This window comes from Nyctereutes procyonoides, unplaced genomic scaffold, assembly GCF_905146905.1.
Source record: "Nyctereutes procyonoides isolate TBG_1078 unplaced genomic scaffold, NYPRO_anot_genome, whole genome shotgun sequence".
In the NCBI taxonomy this organism is placed as follows: Eukaryota; Metazoa; Chordata; class Mammalia; order Carnivora; family Canidae; genus Nyctereutes; species Nyctereutes procyonoides.
In genome coordinates, this window is record NW_026575136.1 from 25,596,386 (window position 1) to 25,615,779 (window position 19,394).

General features: G+C 34.5%; 1 protein-coding gene across 5 annotated transcripts in view; it reads left to right on the forward strand.

The window, feature by feature from the left end:
- LOC129495453 (RAB11-binding protein RELCH) overlaps nucleotides 1-19,394 on the forward strand; it is a 112,565-nt gene that overhangs the window by 53,049 nt on the left and 40,122 nt on the right. For all 5 annotated transcript variants that reach the window (XM_055302988.1, XM_055302986.1, XM_055302987.1 and 2 more), the window contains exons 12-18: nucleotides 2,082-2,172; nucleotides 4,884-4,955; nucleotides 10,318-10,458; nucleotides 10,900-11,064; nucleotides 12,576-12,723; nucleotides 17,072-17,228; nucleotides 17,978-18,101. In XM_055302988.1, coding sequence (XP_055158963.1) covers nucleotides 2,082-2,172; nucleotides 4,884-4,955; nucleotides 10,318-10,458; nucleotides 10,900-11,064; nucleotides 12,576-12,723; nucleotides 17,072-17,228; nucleotides 17,978-18,101 — 898 coding nt within the window. The remainder of the gene's footprint in view (nucleotides 1-2,081; nucleotides 2,173-4,883; nucleotides 4,956-10,317; nucleotides 10,459-10,899; nucleotides 11,065-12,575; nucleotides 12,724-17,071; nucleotides 17,229-17,977; nucleotides 18,102-19,394) is intronic.

Consider the following 19,394-nt stretch of genomic DNA (forward strand, 5'->3'; position numbering starts at 1 on the left):
AGAGAGGCAGAGACATGGGCAGAGGGAGAAGCAGGCTTTCTGTAGAGAGCCTGATGTGGGACTCCATCTCCATCTCAGAATCCTGCAATCACGCCCTGAGCTGAAGGCAGACGCTCAACCACTGAGCCACCCAGGTGTCCCAAAAGAAAGCAAATTAAATCACTATTAATTACAAACTGAAAATTTTCTGAAGCAATTTGATGGTGCTGTATAGGAAAATTAACATTTTATTTTCTTGTTGAAAAATACTATTCATGGACTATTAACTCTAGGAAACAAACTGAGGATTGCTGGAGGGACGTTGGGTGGGAGGATGGGGTAACTGGGTGATGGACATTCAGGGCACATGATGTAATGAGTCCTGGGTGTTATATGTAATTATATGTAACTGATGAATCTCTGAACTCTGTCTCTGAAACTAATGATACATTATATGTTAATTAATTGAATTTAAATAAAATAAGATAAAAAATCCTATTCCCCATCTTCATAACTTAATAATTCAATACCATTTATTACATTGTTATTTTTAAATTTGCAAGGCAAAAACCTTTAGATCTCTAGCCTGTTTTCATAATGAAGACACTGCATATAAAGCTAATAGCTGCCACCTGGTGGCCAAAAGTACATATTAGCCTTATCTCAGATTGAGACCTGTCAGGAATTCAGCACTCATGACCACATTTAAATTTTTCACCTTACAGATACACAAGTATTTATTAAAGTACACTTATCAATTGATTCACTATATATAATGTGAATAACAAATTAGCAAAGCAAAATGTTTAAGTTAGCATATTTGTCATATAATTAGTTGTTACTTTTCCTTACTTAATAAATCTCAAGCTTCTTTGTATCCTAAGAAAAACTGAATTTTATGCTTAGTATTGGTGCTTTTTGCCAGTTCTTTGCTAACAACTATAATTGACCTTTTATTTTTACCTGCATTCAAATACTAGTCAAACAATCCCTGTCTTGCAATTTTCTACAAGTAGAAACAAAATTTTTTAAAAAGATTTATTTATTTACTTTAAAGAGAGAGAGAGTGCTAGCAAGGAGAGGGGCAGAGGGAGAGCGAGAAGAAGACAGAGAATCTAATCTCTATGTCAACCCTGAGATCTTGACCTGAGTTAAAAACGATAGTTGGATACTTAACTGACTGAGCCACCCAGGCGCCCCAAGGGAACGGTTATTTTTACCATAACAGGAGCCTATTTCCAATGTTGTTAATAATCTGTTGGCCATATGACCTTTTTCTGTTTTGTATTTGTATTGAAACTTGTATTTCAAAACAGTGCTACTTTTTTAAGTGATTTGGCCATTTCTCTGTCCATTGGAAGCAAATCATTAGGTCCAGTCTACACTCAAGGATATGGAATTATACAAGAGCATGAATATCAGGAGATGGACATCCCTGGGAGCCATGTCAGAAGCTACCTACCACATTTATCTTGTGTATAAAATTCTGATTTAAGAAATAACATTTTACAAATGCGATACCATAGTTTTAAAATATAGAAACAGGGGCAGCCCTGGTGGCGCAGCAGTTTGGCACCGCCTGCAGCCTGGAGCGTGATCCTGGAGACCTGGGATTGAGTCCTACGTTGGGCTCCCTGCATGGAGCCTGCTTCTCCCTCTGCCTGTGTCTCTGCCTCTCTCTCTGTCTCTCTCTCTGTATTGCTCATGAATAAATAAATAAAATCTTTTTAAAAAATAAATTATAGAAACATTGGAGAAATAATCATTGATTATTTTAGTGTCTAGAAGCTGAAGCATTAGCTGTATTATCTCAGAATGCATGTATAGGAAGTTAGTTTAGGAGATTATAAGATTAGGCTTCACACCAATAGAGAATCCCTTCACAATGTCTCACCAATGGTATTGCCACTACTGGAGGAAGGAGTCTTAAAGAACGAACTCATTCTCTTGGTGGTAGCCTAGTCCATTGTTGGAAAAATCTAATTTGGTTGTACAAAAATATTGTATGTTGTGTGAATTGCAGAGCTGGCTCTTTTTAACCCTTAGAAAGGTGTGCTTTCTAATGCAAGTACAACTGTTGATTGATTTATATTATTTTTCAGGCAAATGATACTGACTGGTTGTGTGGCATTTGCACGTCATGTTGGACCAACACGCGTAGAAGCTGAACTTTTACCGCAGTGTTGGGAACAGGTAAATAACTATATTGGGTTTTCCCCTAGCTGTTGTATTCTAATTTATGTGTTCATATTTTCTTTTTAAAATGCTATTAAGAAATATGTGGGATCTAAATTATGCTACTGTTTCTGAAGTCCAGCGCAGTAACTTCATAGCATTTAAGAATGCTCTGGGATGCTTTGCTTTTTCCACTCTTCCAACAGATACTTAAAGAAGCACTAGTTTCTTTCTTCATTCTTCCAACAAGTACTTAAGAAACACTAGTTTTAGTGCCAGGTACTGCTGCAGTCATTACTTACAGTAATGAACAAAATACAGTGGTGAACAAAAGACAAAGACCTTTTGGTGGGAAGATGAGAGTAAACAAATAAATGATATGTCTTGTGTTACTATAAGTTATGAAGAAAAATAAAGGAAGATAAGGGTTAAAGAGTTATAGAAAATAGTATTTTAGAAAGGGTGGTTAGAGCAGGATTCTGAGAATGGGATGTTTAGGCAAAGATCTGAATGAAGTGAGTTACTATAAATACAAAAACCCTGAGGTGGGTTCAGGGGAGAACGAGTCCATGTGTGTTTGTGTGTGAGGTTGGTTAATAGAAATAGTATATGTGTTAAATGTCTGTGTATATTGCAGATATATACAGACTACAAAGTATAAACCATTGATGTGGGAGTTTTTTGTATTTTTAATCCAACTCACCCATTTACTAACAATACTTTTTGTTTTTTATTAAATTTTAGTATTGCAGTCCTGTAGGAAACTCATAATCATTGACCTTCTACACTTGATGTTTAGGTCATTAAATGGCTTCTTTATCTGTCTTAAAAAAAGATGAATTACTTAATTCTAAAGACAGATTTCATGGCCTTATTTTTAATAGCATAGTCACTTATTCTTAAACAATACCGGTCTCTGGACTATCACAAAAGCATATGGTTCTTTAGAATTATATTCCTAACTTCTTTGAGTATTCATTTTTTTTCTTTACATATTTAATCTAGATAACTCCACTAAATTTTAAAGTGAACATTATATATGGTCCTCTTGTCTCTGACAGTCCCTTATGTCACCTATAGATTATAGTGCATACTAAATTTAGGGTGAGTCTCTAATCTCTGCAAGTCAGATTTGCTTGGAAACAGCATATACCATTTTGAATTTACAATTCTGTACAGTTACTAAGAGATACATATTATTTCTAATAGTTTTTTCCATTTCCTTTTTATCATTGTTAAGCATTATTGAGATATTCAGACACCATATATCCATTTAAAGTGTACAATTTAGTGTTTTTTAGCATATCCACAGAGTTATATAGCCCTCACTACAATCAATTTTAGAACAGTTTTATCAACCTAAAAAGAAACTCTAACCTTTTGAACATAGTTCTCTTACTTCAAGTTTGTTTTGGCTATTCTGGGTCCCTTGAATTTCCATGTGAATTTTAGGATGAACTTGTCAGTTTCTGCAAATAAGCCATCTGGAATTTTCATAAGGATTGCATTGTATTTTTAGATCAATGTGGAGAATATTGCCATCCTAAACAATAGTGAGCCATCTAATCAATGAATTTAGGATGTCTTTCTATCTATTCTTTTAAATTTTCTTTCAGCAATATTTTGTTGTTTTCAGAATACAGTTTTGCCCCCTTTTTGTTTAATTTATTCCTAAATATTTTATTCTTTTTGATAATATTATAAATAGAATTTTCCTAATTTTATTTTTTATTTGTTGCCATATAGAGAAATACAATTGATTTTTGTATGCAGACTCATGAGCTACACTAGATAAAAGCAAAATGAAAGTTTTTATATCGCATACTTTGACATTTGGACCATTCTGCTTTGAGGTTACTGTTTCTGGAAAATTTAGTTTACAGATTTTAGTTATAAACACCTTTACTAACTCTTCCAAAACCTGAATAAACATGGATATCAGGGATCTATCTAGCCAGCTACCTCCAGTTTGTTGCCCAGTGGATTGCTATGTAATTTCTTTTCTTAATTTTAGGCATCCAATACATTAATGAATTATGTCACCTTTTCATATGGGAATATGAGAACAGATATACTTCTTTTCCAGTCAAGGAAAGATTTATATTCTATGAAGAAGACATATGGGAACAAAACCCAGTATGTGTCATTTTTTTGTTATTTTTTGTTATGGTTCAGTGTAGTCATCACAACAGCAAAACCCCATCATCTTGCATATACAAACAGGAATGGATTAAAGTTTGCTTACTTTAAAAACAAAATCATATCACTGGTTAAGGGCTCTGGTTGTCATTGATTAACTTACTCCTTAATCCCTTAGTTAAAAAAGGGAACTGATGAGTCACTCCTGGCACATATTACAAGCCATATCTATAATACCAGAAGCTGGGTTTTTCAAATATAAAAATAGACTCATGTTGATAGGCCTGGAGAAAGGTACTTCTGACACCCTAAGGAAAGCCTAGCTATAGGCAAGCCCACATCTCTAGACTCTTTGCCATATTTTCATCTTTGCTTTATCCTTTTTGCTTTAACAGATAACTCTTGTGACCTCATTTTTTAGGCTCTCTGATTCCCTTATTCCTGATCCACCTATAGCCACACAGGGATTCCCAGAAGTGGAAAAGAAAAGAAGCTTTATTGCATTCTTAACAGGATTTGTTATGAGAAGTAATTCTCTGTTGGAGGAAAGGTGGTTATATTGTTTATGCTTGATTTATTTTTTACTCTAGATTAACCACAAATACCCGGAAAGACGACTACTTGTGGCAGAATCATGTGGAGCATTGGCACCTTACCTTCCTGTAAGAATTGTTATTTTTTCTTAAAAATCTTTTTCCTTTTTAATAATAGAGAAACCTTTTATTCAGGTGACTTATACATTTTAATTCAGATTCTCTCAGGGCATGCTATCCTAATATAGAAAGAAGAGCCCAAAGAAAAAAGATTCACATTGATATAATATGCCATTGCAGACAGATAGGTATTTTAACTATTTTGCATGAGCATAAATATATTAAATTACCAGCAGTTCTCAAACTTTGTGGTTCAAGGACTCTGGGAGATTGCTTGAGATCCTTTCAAAGAGATCCAACAGGTAAAAACTATTTCCGTAATATTAAAATATTTTTCATTTTTTACTGAGTTAACATTTACATTATTGGTGCAAAAGCTAAAATGGGCAGTAATGCCAGTGCATTAGCACTGATCAAGGCCATGACCTCAAAATATACTGATAATGATTGTGCACTCCCATGCACTCAGAAGCCAGTTTCACTTAAAAATAAGCTTGATGAATCAATAAAATTATTAATTCTACTAAATTTTGACCCTTTTTAATATTTTGTGTGGCAAAATAGAAAATACTTCTATCAAGCCCTTTTGCTGTATCTTGAGGTATAATGGCTATTTCAGAAAAAGCATTTCAAATTGCTTGAGTTGTCAACTAAACTAGCTACCTTTTTTCTTGAGATACTGATTTTACTTGACCAAACACACACAAGCTCTGATTATTCAGACTTGGATATTTAGCAGACATTTTTATGAAAATGAGTGAAATGAGCCTGTTACTTTAAGGAAAAACAAGTAGATGACGTTTATTGTCAATGATAAAATTGGAACTTTTGAATAAGAACAAGAATTAGAGAAAATTTTATCTCCCACCATGGGCTTGGCATCTTCTAAGTATGCAAACACATTTCTGAGATCAGTGGTGATATTAACAACAGTGGTTTTTTGAGATTATAATAAAATGTGTCAATATTGAAGAGCCTCTGAATAAGTCTGTGGTATAATGTTTCCCAAATGGCCAACACATACTACTCAAAATCACACATGGGTAAAAATAGAGACAAAGTCCAAGGTAGACCAGTGGAATTTAATATGCAGAGTTTAGAGTTTATTAGCAAAGAACCATATCATGATTTTAGATTCTACATTGTATCTAACCTTTAAGAAACCACTACTTGTCCAGTTTTAGTGTAGAATTTAAATATCTATTCTTATCAGAAAAGGCTATTAAAATATTTCCTTTTCAATTACATGTCTCTGTGGAGCCAGACTTAAAAACTTCAACTGAAACAATATATAACAATTGAATGCAGAGCAGATGAAAGAATCTGTTTGCTTTTAAGTTAGACATTAAAGTGATTTGCACCAAAATGTAAAGCACCATTCTCCTCACTAATTTTTTTGCTCTAAAAAGTTATTTTCATTAAAACGTCATATGTTAATGTAAAATGAGTTTGTTATTTTTAAATTTCTCATATGATAAATGTCAGTAGGTACTACCCACCCAAATAAAAGCTGTTTGCAGTGCTCATTAATTCCTTCCACTGAAAAGATTGAGGACCCCATTTTTTTGACAATGGTTTAACAAAATTCTTTTATACAACTTACAAAAATGAATATTTAAGAATTTTCACAGCTTAAATTGTTTTCCTTTTCCACCTCCAAAGAAAATACAAAATTATCTGTACCCACATACATATATACTCAAAACTATAGTAACATTCTCTACACAGGACTAAATTAGAGCTTAAATTGCTGAAAAATCAAGATAATTCCAAGAAGTTATACAGGGATGGTTTTTTTTTTTTTTCCCTTTGGAAAACAGCTAACAGACAGTAAAGCAATTTAAGATAAAATTATCTCCTGTACGGGCAGCCAGGTGGCTCAGCGGTTTAGTGCGGCCTTTGGCCCGTGGCGTGATCCTGGAGACCCGGGATCAAGTCCCGCATCAGGCTCCCTGCATGGAGCCTGTTTCTCCTTCTGCCTGTGTCTCTGCCTCTCTCTCTCTGTCTTTCATGAATGGATGAATAAAATATTAAAAAAAAAAATTATCTCCTGTAGTTGTCAAAAGTTCCTTGAAGTACACATTTCAATTTAAAAGAAGATCCAAGTCAAAGTTCTCCCCACCTTCCCCTTGCTAACGCTTTAGGGTAATATTTTCTTCCTGCTCCTAAGGAAAAAAAAATGGATTTCCTAATATTGTCAGTTGTGTCGTGTTATGCTCTTTTAAATATCTTCCTATAGGTCCTGGGCTTAGAGGGGGTAGGGAAATGAGATGATATCATAGTTACTTTAATTTAAACAACCATAGTTTAAAGGATTATTTGACAAACTATAGCCTGGAGACCAAATCTAGTCCACAGCCTGTTTTTAAAATTAAAGTTTTATTGGAACACAACCATACCCATTTGTTTGTGTATTGTCCATGTCTGCTTTCACACTATAGCAATAGAATTGAATAGTTGCAACAGAGACCTCATAGCCCCCAAAGCCAAAAGTATATACCATCCGGCCTTTCACAGAAAGTTTGCTGGCCACTGCCTTAAATGATCATTTTTGTAAGATTATTCTTAAAAACAATATAAAAAATGAAATTGTATGATAATGCATACGCTGTTTATGTTACATTTACTATTAACCTCATATTTGGTGAAGAGTGAGAAACCATGACTCTTAAACAGTTGTCTTTTTTAAATGTAAAGTTTGTATTTTTTAATTTAGAAAAAGATTAGTCCATAGTTTCACTCCCAGTAATATTTTTTTACTTTGTTAAAAATAAATTTTCCTACATTATAGAAAAGAATAAAATGAAAAGCAAAGACTTTGCTTCTCTGGCACCTACCTACTCATTCTCTCCAAAGATAGCTATCTACTGTTAATAGTTTTTAATTAATTCTTAGAGAAGATAAAAATTTATGCATATACCAGTTTGCGTTTTTTTTTTTTTTAATTTATTTATTTATGATAGTCACAGAGAGAGAGAGGAAGAGACATAGGCAGAGGGAGAAGCAGGCTCCATGCACCGGGAGCCCGATATGGGATTCGATCCCGGGTCTCCAGGATCGCGCCCCGGGCCAAAGGCAGGCGCCAAACCGCTGCGCCACCCAGGGATCCCCCCAGTTTGCGTTTTTATATTTGAATTTTTCTTACCCAAAATTAATCATACTTATGTATAATATTCTGTATTCCTGACAGCAAACACTATTAACAGGTTCTTATGTGAGTATCTGTGTATTTTTAAATTTCTTATACTGTTAATAACTCCACATTCTGTGTTTTTTCAAGCATTTGCATTTTTTTGACAGTGTTAAATTGGCCCCAACCAAGGTAACACAGATTTATGCTCCTGTCATCAGTACATTGGAGTTCCTGTTTTCCCATACCTTTGTCAGTAACTGGACATGATAAAATCTTTTTTAATATTTTCCTATCTTATAAGAGAAAACTGATATCTTATTGTTGTGATAAGTCATATAGATAGATACACACGAGTATGTTTTGAGCATCCTTTTGTTTACTGTTCCAAGACACAGGTGAACATCACATGCACAAAGAGGATAAATGAGTTGTTCTACACTGGCCCTGATACTAGAATGTTAAGCAGTATTAGTAATAGACTTAATGTTTCCTCCATTGATCTTCACTTCACTTGCCTTATATCCCACCGCCATTAATAACAGTAAAATCACTGTGTGGTCATGGCTTAAACGGAGTAATGCCTTCTGATTTGTCCTGTGGGTTCCCTGTAGCATACTCAAGCTAACTGCCACAGTTGACCTCAGCTCAGATCAATGTGAAACAAATACCCAGCTGAAGTTTACTTGCCTCCATCTTATTGCTGAGGCTGATACCAATCCAGAAGCCTTTTTAAGATCTTCAAGGCAGTGGGGCAGCCCTGGTGGCACAGCGGTTTGGCGCTGCCTGCATCCTGGGGTGTGATCCTGGAGACCCGGGATCGAGTCCCGCGTCGGGCTCCCAACATGGAGCCTGCTTCTCCCTCTGCCTGTGTCTCTGCCTCTCTCTCCGTGTCTATGAATAAATAAATAAAATCTTAAAAAAAAAAAAAAAAGATCTTCAAGGCAGTTTTTTGGGAAGTTTTTATCCTAAAGGATAAGTAAGTGAAGCTGTACTAAAATACACATTCACCAACCTAAATGTGACCAAAATTTGCTAAAATTATATATATTTTTGTTTCTAAGAAATCAAAGCAAAAACTAGGTCTTTTAAAGATGACTGTTAGACCTTGCTCTGCATACTAAAGTCACACTGTAAATTTATGAAAATGATCACATCATCTCTTTAGTATTCTACCCATTAGATGTGAAAAGATTCTAAACAAGTTTAGAATTGAAGAATTTTATAAATTGATCAAATTATAAAAATGGTCCAGAGAAGGGAAGGAAGGGCAAGAATTTGTATAATGGTAGCTCTTTATTTTACTTTCAGCCATTAATTAGGCCAAAACATTCTTTAACCAAAAAAAAAAAAAGCAAAAAAAATTATGTGAAATCAGCAGTGGTTGATATTATTTTAAAGAGTAGCATCTAAGAATAGCAATGCAGTTCCCTTTGAAGTATTTTTAAAGTTTGCTCTCATATTTTATCATCCTGTTTGAAACTTTTTTTCTCTGTTCTTTAAAAAATTAGAACACCAGGATTTTAGAATATTTCCACCACATTCCTACCCCAGACAAATCTTTTTGATTACTGGAGTGATGTTTGTAATCCCTCCTGTTATTAAAACTCTGAAAATTCTTCTCTGAGTTAAATGAGTATTGGTAGAAGAGTCATCTGGGCACCTGGATGGCTTAGTCAGTTAAGTGTCTGCCTACATCTTAGGTCATGATCCCAGGGTTCTAGGATGGAGTCCCACATTGCGTTGGGCTCCCCACTCAGCAGGAAGCCTGCTTTTCCCTCTCCTTGTGTCTGCCACTCCCTCTGCTTATGCTCCTCTCTCTGTCAAATAAATAAAATCTTTTTAAAAAAATTTTAAAAATAAGAGTCATTGTCCATTTCTAGCAGCGTGTTGACTTTGTTGATTTGCCAAAAATGTTTGCTACTATGTGCTATAGGATTTGAAGGATTTGCACATATTTAGTAGATAGAAAAGCATCCTGGGAGATGATTAGTACTAAATTCAAGGTAGATGTTACCTTTAGAGAAGGAGGGTGGAGGCAGGGGAAGAGGGTGGAGGAGAGTCCAACAAGTTGTATCTAATGCTTTATGCCTTTGAAAAATGAAGACTTAAAAAAACATAGCAAAATGCAAATATATGTATTCTGGATTTTGAATATGTGGATGTCTGTCTTAATATTTTCTATGCTTTTCTGCTATTAGTGTAAAATAAATAGTAAAAACTGCTTTTGTTTATTTTCAGAAAGAAATCCGTAGCTCCTTAGTTCTCTCAATGTTGCAACAAATGTTAATGGAAGATAAGGCAGATTTAGTAAGAGAAGCTGTGATCAAAAGCCTTGGTATCATTATGGGATACATTGATGATCCAGACAAATATCAACAGGTATGTTTTTCAGAGTGAACCCCATTTGCTCCATTATAAAATTCCAAATAAGTTGATATTCCAAACCTGTGATTTCACTACCCAATAATCTGTAGTAGAGATGGCAGTTATAACCAGTTGTCAGTTTTAACCAGTTGCAGTGTCTGCCTCGTTTTACTTCTTCAGCTCAGAAGAAAGTACTAGGATTCATCTACAATCTCTGCCATAGTTTTGTGGCATGCCATGTTTACAAGCATGCCATGTTTACCATCTTTTTTTTTCTGTATCAATGGATACATGACATTTTCTTTAAAGGAAATGGGAAGGATAAGATTATGGATGGCTTGCTTTCTTGCTTAAAATGTTTTCTAAATGTACTGCAGTATATACTTACTGCTTTTTATTGAGTTTTTTTTGTTTGAGTTTATTATTTTAAAATTTTTACCTGTTTCTTTTTGGCAGGGTTTTGAATTGTTGCTGTCAGCCTTGGGTGATCCCTCAGAAAGAGTAGTTAGTGCAACTCATCAAGTATTTTTACCAGCCTATGCTGCCTGGACTACAGAACTTGGAAATTTACAGTCTCATCTTATACCTACATTACTGAACAAAATAGAAAAACTTCTCAGGGTAAATGCTTTCTTTATGTACGCAGTTTATAGAAATGTAAAGAGTGTATACTAAGTCATCTTGAAAGAATGTTGGGGAGTGAAGATAGAAAGTACCACTTAGCTGAACATTCTAATCATTTACCAGTTAAAGATTTTACTGGACTGGAACCAAGAGAGATTTGAGGAAGTTCTGTTTTGCGAAAACCAAACAAGAAAGGGCATGAAGTAGCACCTTTGTGGAACTCACTTGTGCATTTTTCAGAAAGCTAGCTCCTCCTGTCTCTTCTGAAGATTTAAAGATTTTAGGTAACATATCTAAGTTCCCGGAATACAGAGATAACTAAAATATTAGTCACTTAAAGCTTTCTTACTTATCCAATGTCAAAATGCTTTAACTGTGTGTTTTTTTTTTCATTGTACTCATTCATTTCCTCACTTCTTGAAATGAACTTTTTTTTTCCCAAGTAAAAGAAATAAAGAAAAGTTAGGGAAAAAAAAAGTAACTTCTTGATCTAATTTTAATACTAAAGTCCCTTTCAAAGTTTAGGAGAAAAATTAACATTTCTTTAATGTCTATTATGTGCATTATGGTAGCTACCTTTTTATAAAACCTAGGAAATTTTTTATAAAGTATTTTTTTAAAGGTTTGCAGTCCTTCTACCTGAGAATTATCCATACCTTTGTTTTTCTTATTCCATTTCATAACATGGTTAATTCTGTTTTGCTATTAAACATATCTGCAGCATCCAGCATAGCTAGTAATTCTTCCATGAAGAGATGAACTAATTTAGAACTTGATAGATGAACTAATTTAGAACTTGATAGTATGTAACTCATTATCTGGTATCTCTGACTCAGCTGTTATTTTATAACATAGTAGTAGTATCTTAGGTGGATTTGAATAGCAGTGAACACTTTTGTCTCTAATAATTCTATTTTCTACTTTAACATTTGGTTTCTGTGTACCATACTTATCCTTTTACTCTTTTTTTTCTTTCTGTTATTTCTGTCTTTTGTTTCCTTTTCAAGTTTTTTCTCCTACATTTCATCTGTGCATTGAATTATTTTAAAGTGCTTGCAGTGCTGGCAAATACAGATGCCACCAAATCTGTAAAAGGAGATCAGGAGTAGGAGAAGGAAAGTAGTAAGTGCTGCTCCTGGTTTAACAGTTGAACATTTAAAATGATTCCTGTGGCTCACTTTAATTTCTTTATCCTAACTTATAAAAGAAAGGATGAGATCCTCTTAGAAAAGTCCTATAAAAGAAGTTTCACACAAATTAAAGGACTGATACTCACTCTAAAGTTTTCCATATAAAGTTCCCATATAAAGTTTTCCGTATTACATAGTGCCACATTTCGTGTACTTAGAGAAATTAAGAAAAGCTTGATAGACATCTCCATTAGCTGTTGTGCCATGAGTCTACCATACAGATCCTTAAATGTTTTATTCATTGCCACAGAAAGGAAGAGCATGATAAATACCTAATTTCAGGAAACTAAAGCTAGCTTACACCTCCTTATGTTTCAGGAAGGAGAGCACGGGCTGGATGAACACAAGCTCCACATGTATCTCTCTGCTTTGCAGTCCTTGATCCCATCTCTATTTGCATTAGTTCTGCGGAATGCACCTTTCTCCAGCAAAGCCAAGCTTCATGGTGAAGTGCCACAGATAGAAGGTACTGAACTTATATGGTGGAAGGAAGATGTAGAATATTAGTAGCTTAGCTTCCCAAAGATTGGTTTTCACTGAAAATTCTAAAAATTACTTTATATGACAGCATAATTACTAAGATAACACATGTGGAATCTCATAGTCTTAGATTGTGTGACAGCTAAGGTAAACTGGCTTCATCTTTTATGAATAGGCCTCATGGTATTATTTTATAATATTTGTACTTTCCATTCTTAATCTATAGTCCTTCTTATAACCCTTATTTCCAGCAGCTGAAATAAGTTTTCTTTCATTAATAGAGCTGAATCAATGAAAAGATCACTGCATAGTTAGTAGTGCCAGTTTATGAAGCTTGTCATTTCCACTTTCTTTATATTTTTTTCTCCCCCACCTGTTTCATCTTATTTTCAGTAGGGTAAGGTAAATGTACTCTTTTCCATTATGTCCTTGACAGGAATCTAAGCATTTGCAGCAGATTTTTTTTTCTTCCAAAGAAGGAATATGTCTTAGTTTCAGAAATTGGTGACATTAATAGCAAAAGCCAGTATTCTCTTATCTCAGTGTCCACCTAACTAGTAAGTGACCTTTAATCCATGGCACTTAGTAACCCACTGCACCCAACCCCCAGGATAAATGACTGTAGACCAGCTATTACTCTGTATGAGGTCTCTTTGCAATTTCGTCAGATTTATGAAATTGTCCATGCTTCTCAGTGGCTTTTGATAGACAAAAGGATTACGACATTGAGAAAATCAGTCACTTCATGTTTTTAGAATTCAAAAGTTTTCATGTAAAGTAAACTTTGGGCTACCTTTAATCTTCGGGATATGAAGCAGTGTCCAAGAATACATGAAGCACAGCATAAAAATGGTGTACACTTTTGAATGTCTGTTGTACTGGAAAAATTGAGAATGGATGGAGTTGAGTTAATTTAACACTTTAAAATATTATTGAGGAGAAGGAAAATTCAGACTTTTAAGAAAAATCTTCCTAAAGCACTCACAGCTGTCTGCTTCAGGTTCTACTCCCTCATGTATTAAGGTTCCTCGTCTGCCTAGGGGCTTTCCTATCTTTCTAATTCCCTCTCTTTCTCTTTCTGTCTTGCCATACTGGTTTGTGAGGGCTGCCATAACAGAATACCACAAACTGAAATTTATTGTCTTACAGTTCTAAAAGCTAGGGGTTTCAGATCAGGGTGTCAGCAGGGTTGGTTCCTTCTGATGGCTCTGAGGAAAAAGCTGCTCCATGCCTCCCTCCTTGCTTCTGGTGCTTTGCTGGCAATCTTTGTTATTCCTTGGCTTATGGATGCATCACCCTGATCTCTGCCTTCATTTTCAATTCCATTCTCCCTCTGTGTCTATATCTGTATCCAAATCCCCCCCCCTTTTTACAAGATTTATTTATTTATGAAACACACACAAACACACACACACACACACACACACACGCACAGAGAGGCAGAGACACAGAGGGAGAAGCAGGCCGCATCCAGGGAGCCGGACATGGGACTCAATCCTGGGTCTCCAAGATCAGGCCCTGGGCTGAAGGCGGCACTAAACAGCTGAGCCACCCAGGCTGCCCCCAAATTTCCCCCTTTTATGAAATCAGTCATATTGGACCAGAGGCCCACTGGACTCCACTATGACTTCATCTTATCTAATTCAATCTGCAACAACACTATTTCCAAATAAGGTCACATTCTGAGGTTCTAGGAATTAGGACTTCAATATGCAGAGGATACATAGTTCAACCTATAACACTTATTATTGTTCATTCACTCATGTATTTAATAAATAACTCTTAAATGGTACCTATTGCTAGGCATGTGCTAGAGAGTAGGTGAAAATTGTCAAAACAACTGGTTTAGCATCCTGAATATATTTGTTCTAGTGTTTATGTGACCTTTTCTTGTAATTATGTCTGCCATCATGCTGAAAATAATCTTTTTAACCCACACAAATATTTTTATTATCCATTTATTCTACAGCATTAGCTAATATTTATGCAGGCACTATTTTAAACACTTGGGATCGGGGCACCTGGGTGGCTCAGTGGTTGAGCATTTGCCTTTGGCTTAGGTCATGATCCCAGGCTACTGGGATTGAATCCCACATCAGGCTCCCCACAGGGAGCCTGCTTCTCCTTCTGCCTGTGTCTCTGCCTCTCTCTGTGTCTCTCATGAATAAATAAATAAAATCTTTTAAAAAAGTAAATAAAATAAACATGGGATCATTCATGAATAAAATAGACAACTTTCTGCCTTCATAGAGCTTACATTCTAGTGAAAGGGAAACACTACAGAGTCATAAAAGCTGTTATTTTGCTGGATAATTGCGGTTATTTTGTTGACATTAAATGCTGGTATTTTGCCAGCCTGTTAAAATGGCATTCTGGGGACCTTTCTATATTGTTATAAATTAGGTGCTCACATTTTTTAAAAATCCTGTTAAATAGGGGCACCTAGTTGCCTCAGTAGATTAAGCCTCTGCCATGGGTTTTGGGTCCTAGGATCAAGCCCTGTGCCAGGCTCCCTGCTTGGTGGGGAGTCTGCTTCTCCCTCTGCCCCCCACTCGTGCTTGCACTCTCTCTCTATCAAAGTAAATAAAATCGTTTTTAAAAATTCTGTTAAACAGAATAATATTTTAAAACTCTTGAACCATTCTAATTACTTACCTGTATTAATTGAGTTATTCTTGACATTATTTTGCTTCTGTTGGACCTACCTTTAAATCTTTTTAGAACTCACTTTCCCTGTAGTTAATTTTGACATACCTATTTTACTTTAAACTATTCCATTATTTTTCAGTAATTTGTTAGTATTTTTGAAGGAATAACATCCATTCTATCCTAGTATAGCAGATTGTGACAAGTATGATATAACCCTGTTTGAAATTATATGAGGTATGCTTTGACATGATACATTTATTTATGAAGTACAAATATCCCTCACAGTCCAAATCTGTTTGATTCATGGGTTGAGATATGTGAAAATTCAAGCAGAAACCCCAGATAGTGAGAAATACCATGTTACCCAAACTCATTTATTTGTTGGTTGGTATATTATGATAACAAATAGGAGAGTTTGGCTAGCAAGGGATGACCTTATCTGTCCTTAATAAATTTTGTAAAGTCTTGGGCAGCATAGAAAGACAGTAACATCTTAATTTTGTCATTGAGCATTTTTAAAATTATGTGTATTTCATGTTTTCTTAAAGCTTAATAATAAATCATTAGGCCATTAAAATATTTTGAGATAATTCTGCATATTTATTTGTGTCGTTTTAGGATATTAGCCTCTATATAGTAGATGTTAGGCAATTAGGAGCTGACTAACAGTTAATGAGCTGTTGGCATGTATTATTATTTAATAGCCATCAAGAATTGTTCTCTTAATAACCTGGGATCTAATTATGATCTGTAGGATCATAAGTTTTATTGATATTTACAAATTTGAAATATGCTGGTTATATCTTCATGTTTTATTTACATAATTTTAAAAGTTCATTAGTTTTCCCCCAGATTTTTTAAGTATATACATGGGAACCTGGTTATACAGTACATTCTGCATTATCTTTCTGGTCACTAGTTTTAACACTTTATATTAAGTTAATGTTTATCAAACTTCGGGAATTTTTTTATTTAAGCATTTAATATTGGAGAGTAAATACTTAAGAAATCTGTTTGGCTCAAACTTTAATGTATTTTATTTCATTCTTCTCTGGGATTCATTTTTTTCTCCACTATTAATCTTCGCTTCTTACTCCCTAAAGGAAACATTTTATCATATTTACTATTTTGTTATTATAAACAGTCTGATGGAATTACAGTCATTTCTATTTTTTTTTAATCAAATTCAAATCCATATTTTAACTAACATCTTTGGGCCAATTTTAATTTAACCTAAATGAAATTTTACTCTTCATTAGCAAACTACTTCATTACAGTATTTGTTTAACTATTTAGTCTCATAAAACCTTAATTTTTGAGATTTGTTAAATTCATTCAGATGTGACAAGAATTTTTCATTTTTTTCTTAAAATTATTTGAGTAATATATTTCAGTTTTATATTTAAAGTTTATAATAAGCTGGAGGCACCTGGGTGGCTCAGTTGAGTGAGCATCTGACACTTAAAATCAGCTCAGACCTTGATCTGAGAGTCCCAAGTGAGTTCAAGCCCCACATTGGGCTCTCACACTGAGTATGGAGCCTACTTAAAAATAAAAATGATGAAGTTTATAATAATAAGTTAATTAAATATCAGGAGGCAGAATCTCAGTTTCCTTTTGACAGAATAGCTAATTTCACAAATTGCCATTTTTTACATGATTTGTTTTGCTTCTTTTATTTATAGTGACTAGGTTCCCTCGGCCTATGTCGCCTCTTCAAGATGTATCTACTATAATTGGAAGTCGTGAGCAATTGGCAGTGCTACTACAACTTTATGATTACCAGCTGGAACACGAGGGTACAACAGGCTGGGAGACTTTACTATGGGTTGTCAATCAATTGTAAGTTACTGCCTCCATCTTCATTTGGTACACATCTAGAAGTTAAATGGAACATAGCTCACTATGTTTAACCTTGGCACTGAGGGACAAAATATAAAAAATATAACAAAACATAAGTTGGCATTATCTGTGGTAAAATTCTATAGGAGAGGAGATTTATACACTAGATAGGTAGCTATTTATCTGTGAGGATGGTGCTGCTCTATTATGTCAGAAGGACCTGTCTGCTGCTTTGTTGTTGTCTAATAGTGGTGATGGATTTTAAACTACATCCAGATTTTCATTTTGAAGCTAAAACAGTTGCCATGTTAGGCAAGCTCCTATGTGAAGCATCAAATCCAGTGATTTGTGTCTCATTAACTCCATAGTTAGAATGCTACCATTAAGGTTCCATTATATTTTATGTCAAGCAATAAATAGAGAAGAGGTTTGTAGAATATAAACTTAAAACCTTTTCAAACCACTCCTGTGGTTTGCAGTTTTGCCAGCTATGAAAAAACAATGGGTGCCTGGGTGGCTCAGTCAGTTAAACATCTGACTCTTGATTTCAGCTCAGGTCTTAATTTCAGGGTCATGAGTTCAAGCCCCATGTTGGGCTCCACATTGGGCATGGAGCCTTCTTTACAGAAAAAAGAAAAGAAAAGAAAAGAAAAACAAGAAGTTGTTAGATTTGCATTGTTTCAGAAATTGGCAAGGAAACAGTAATTTATGTGTATCCCCTGCCTATTTTTCTTTCCTTTCACATTTAGGTTGCCACAACTTATAGAAATAGTTGGCAAAATTAATGTTACTTCAACTGCCTGTGTCCATGAATTCTCCAGATTTTTCTGGCGCCTTTGCCGGACATTTGGCAAAATTTTTACAAACACTAAGGTAAAAATTTGTATTCCATGTTTTCTTATGTGCAAGAGATATAGAAATGTAATATGTTAATTAATGCTGTAACAGAGTAAATAAAAGCATGAGCCCTTCCTTTAATTATCTTTTAATATCTTAGAAAATTATGATAGTAAAAGAAAATTCTAGTCACTAATATTCTTATCTTTATTGGTTTTCAGATGATTTAGCCTAAACTTAATTTATATCCAGAGTTGGATATGAGATCTACTCACTGTGGATGTCTTGAATATTTCTAGCATAGTCAGTGTTAGGGAACTCAGCTGCAGTTCTCTGATATGCTTCTCCTGCTTTACCAGCTGTCCCAGATTCTGGGGGCGGGTGTTTTTTCAGCACACTTTGGTCAAAACTTCAGGCAATTGTGGAACCAAAGTAGTTTATCCAGAAGACTTGTTGTGAAGATACCAGCTCTTTGGCTAGCGTGGACACTTGAGATTAATGCTGCGTATTTCAGTTGCTAGCAACCCTATGGTTTGTCACATTCACACATCCAGGTTATTTAATAGTTTTAGATATTAAAACTAGAATGTCCTTAGATCCCAATTTCCTATTTAATCCATTTGTCTTGCTAGCATGTTATTAAGACGGTTCTTTAGAGACCTAATTAGTAAAAAAACATAGATATAGTTGATATAATCAGATGCTAATCAAGGTGTTTAAAAGGTAAGAATTTTGTTCAGCTCTTTACTATTAACTGTTACTTTGTAGTTATTGAAACATTTAAAGCAAAATAGTTTGGTATTGCAGACTGGATAAAATTCAGAAAATGGATATTATATTAAATGTTATATTTGTAATTTATAGTAATTAAGTTGTCTGGGCTTATTCTCAGTATGTGTAAAATGAAGTTCTGTAAATAGAGAATTTGTTCTATAAATATAATTCTGTAGATTAATCTTTTAACAAGGGGCTTCACCGCAGTTTAAGTTGAATATGTAAGTTGCTAGGCCTTGATGCCACTGTAGAAGAAACAGGATCATTTTATGTTTTTCACTAGCCTCTAATTATTAAATATACTTTGATTTTATTAGTATCAACATTGGCAAGCAAATTGTTTGACATCTCCGAAAGAAATAGCTATTATCTTAGAAAAAAAATAGTAGGAATAGTCGTAATAAGAGTCTGCTTTAGCACTTAGCAGTAAGTGGTTGGCTTCAGTGGCCTGAAATCTATGGTAATATTAATAATAAAAAATGGAAATAAGCATTTACTCTAACTTAAATTATAATTAAATTCTGCATTTGATGTTTGAATTTAAATTTTAAGGAA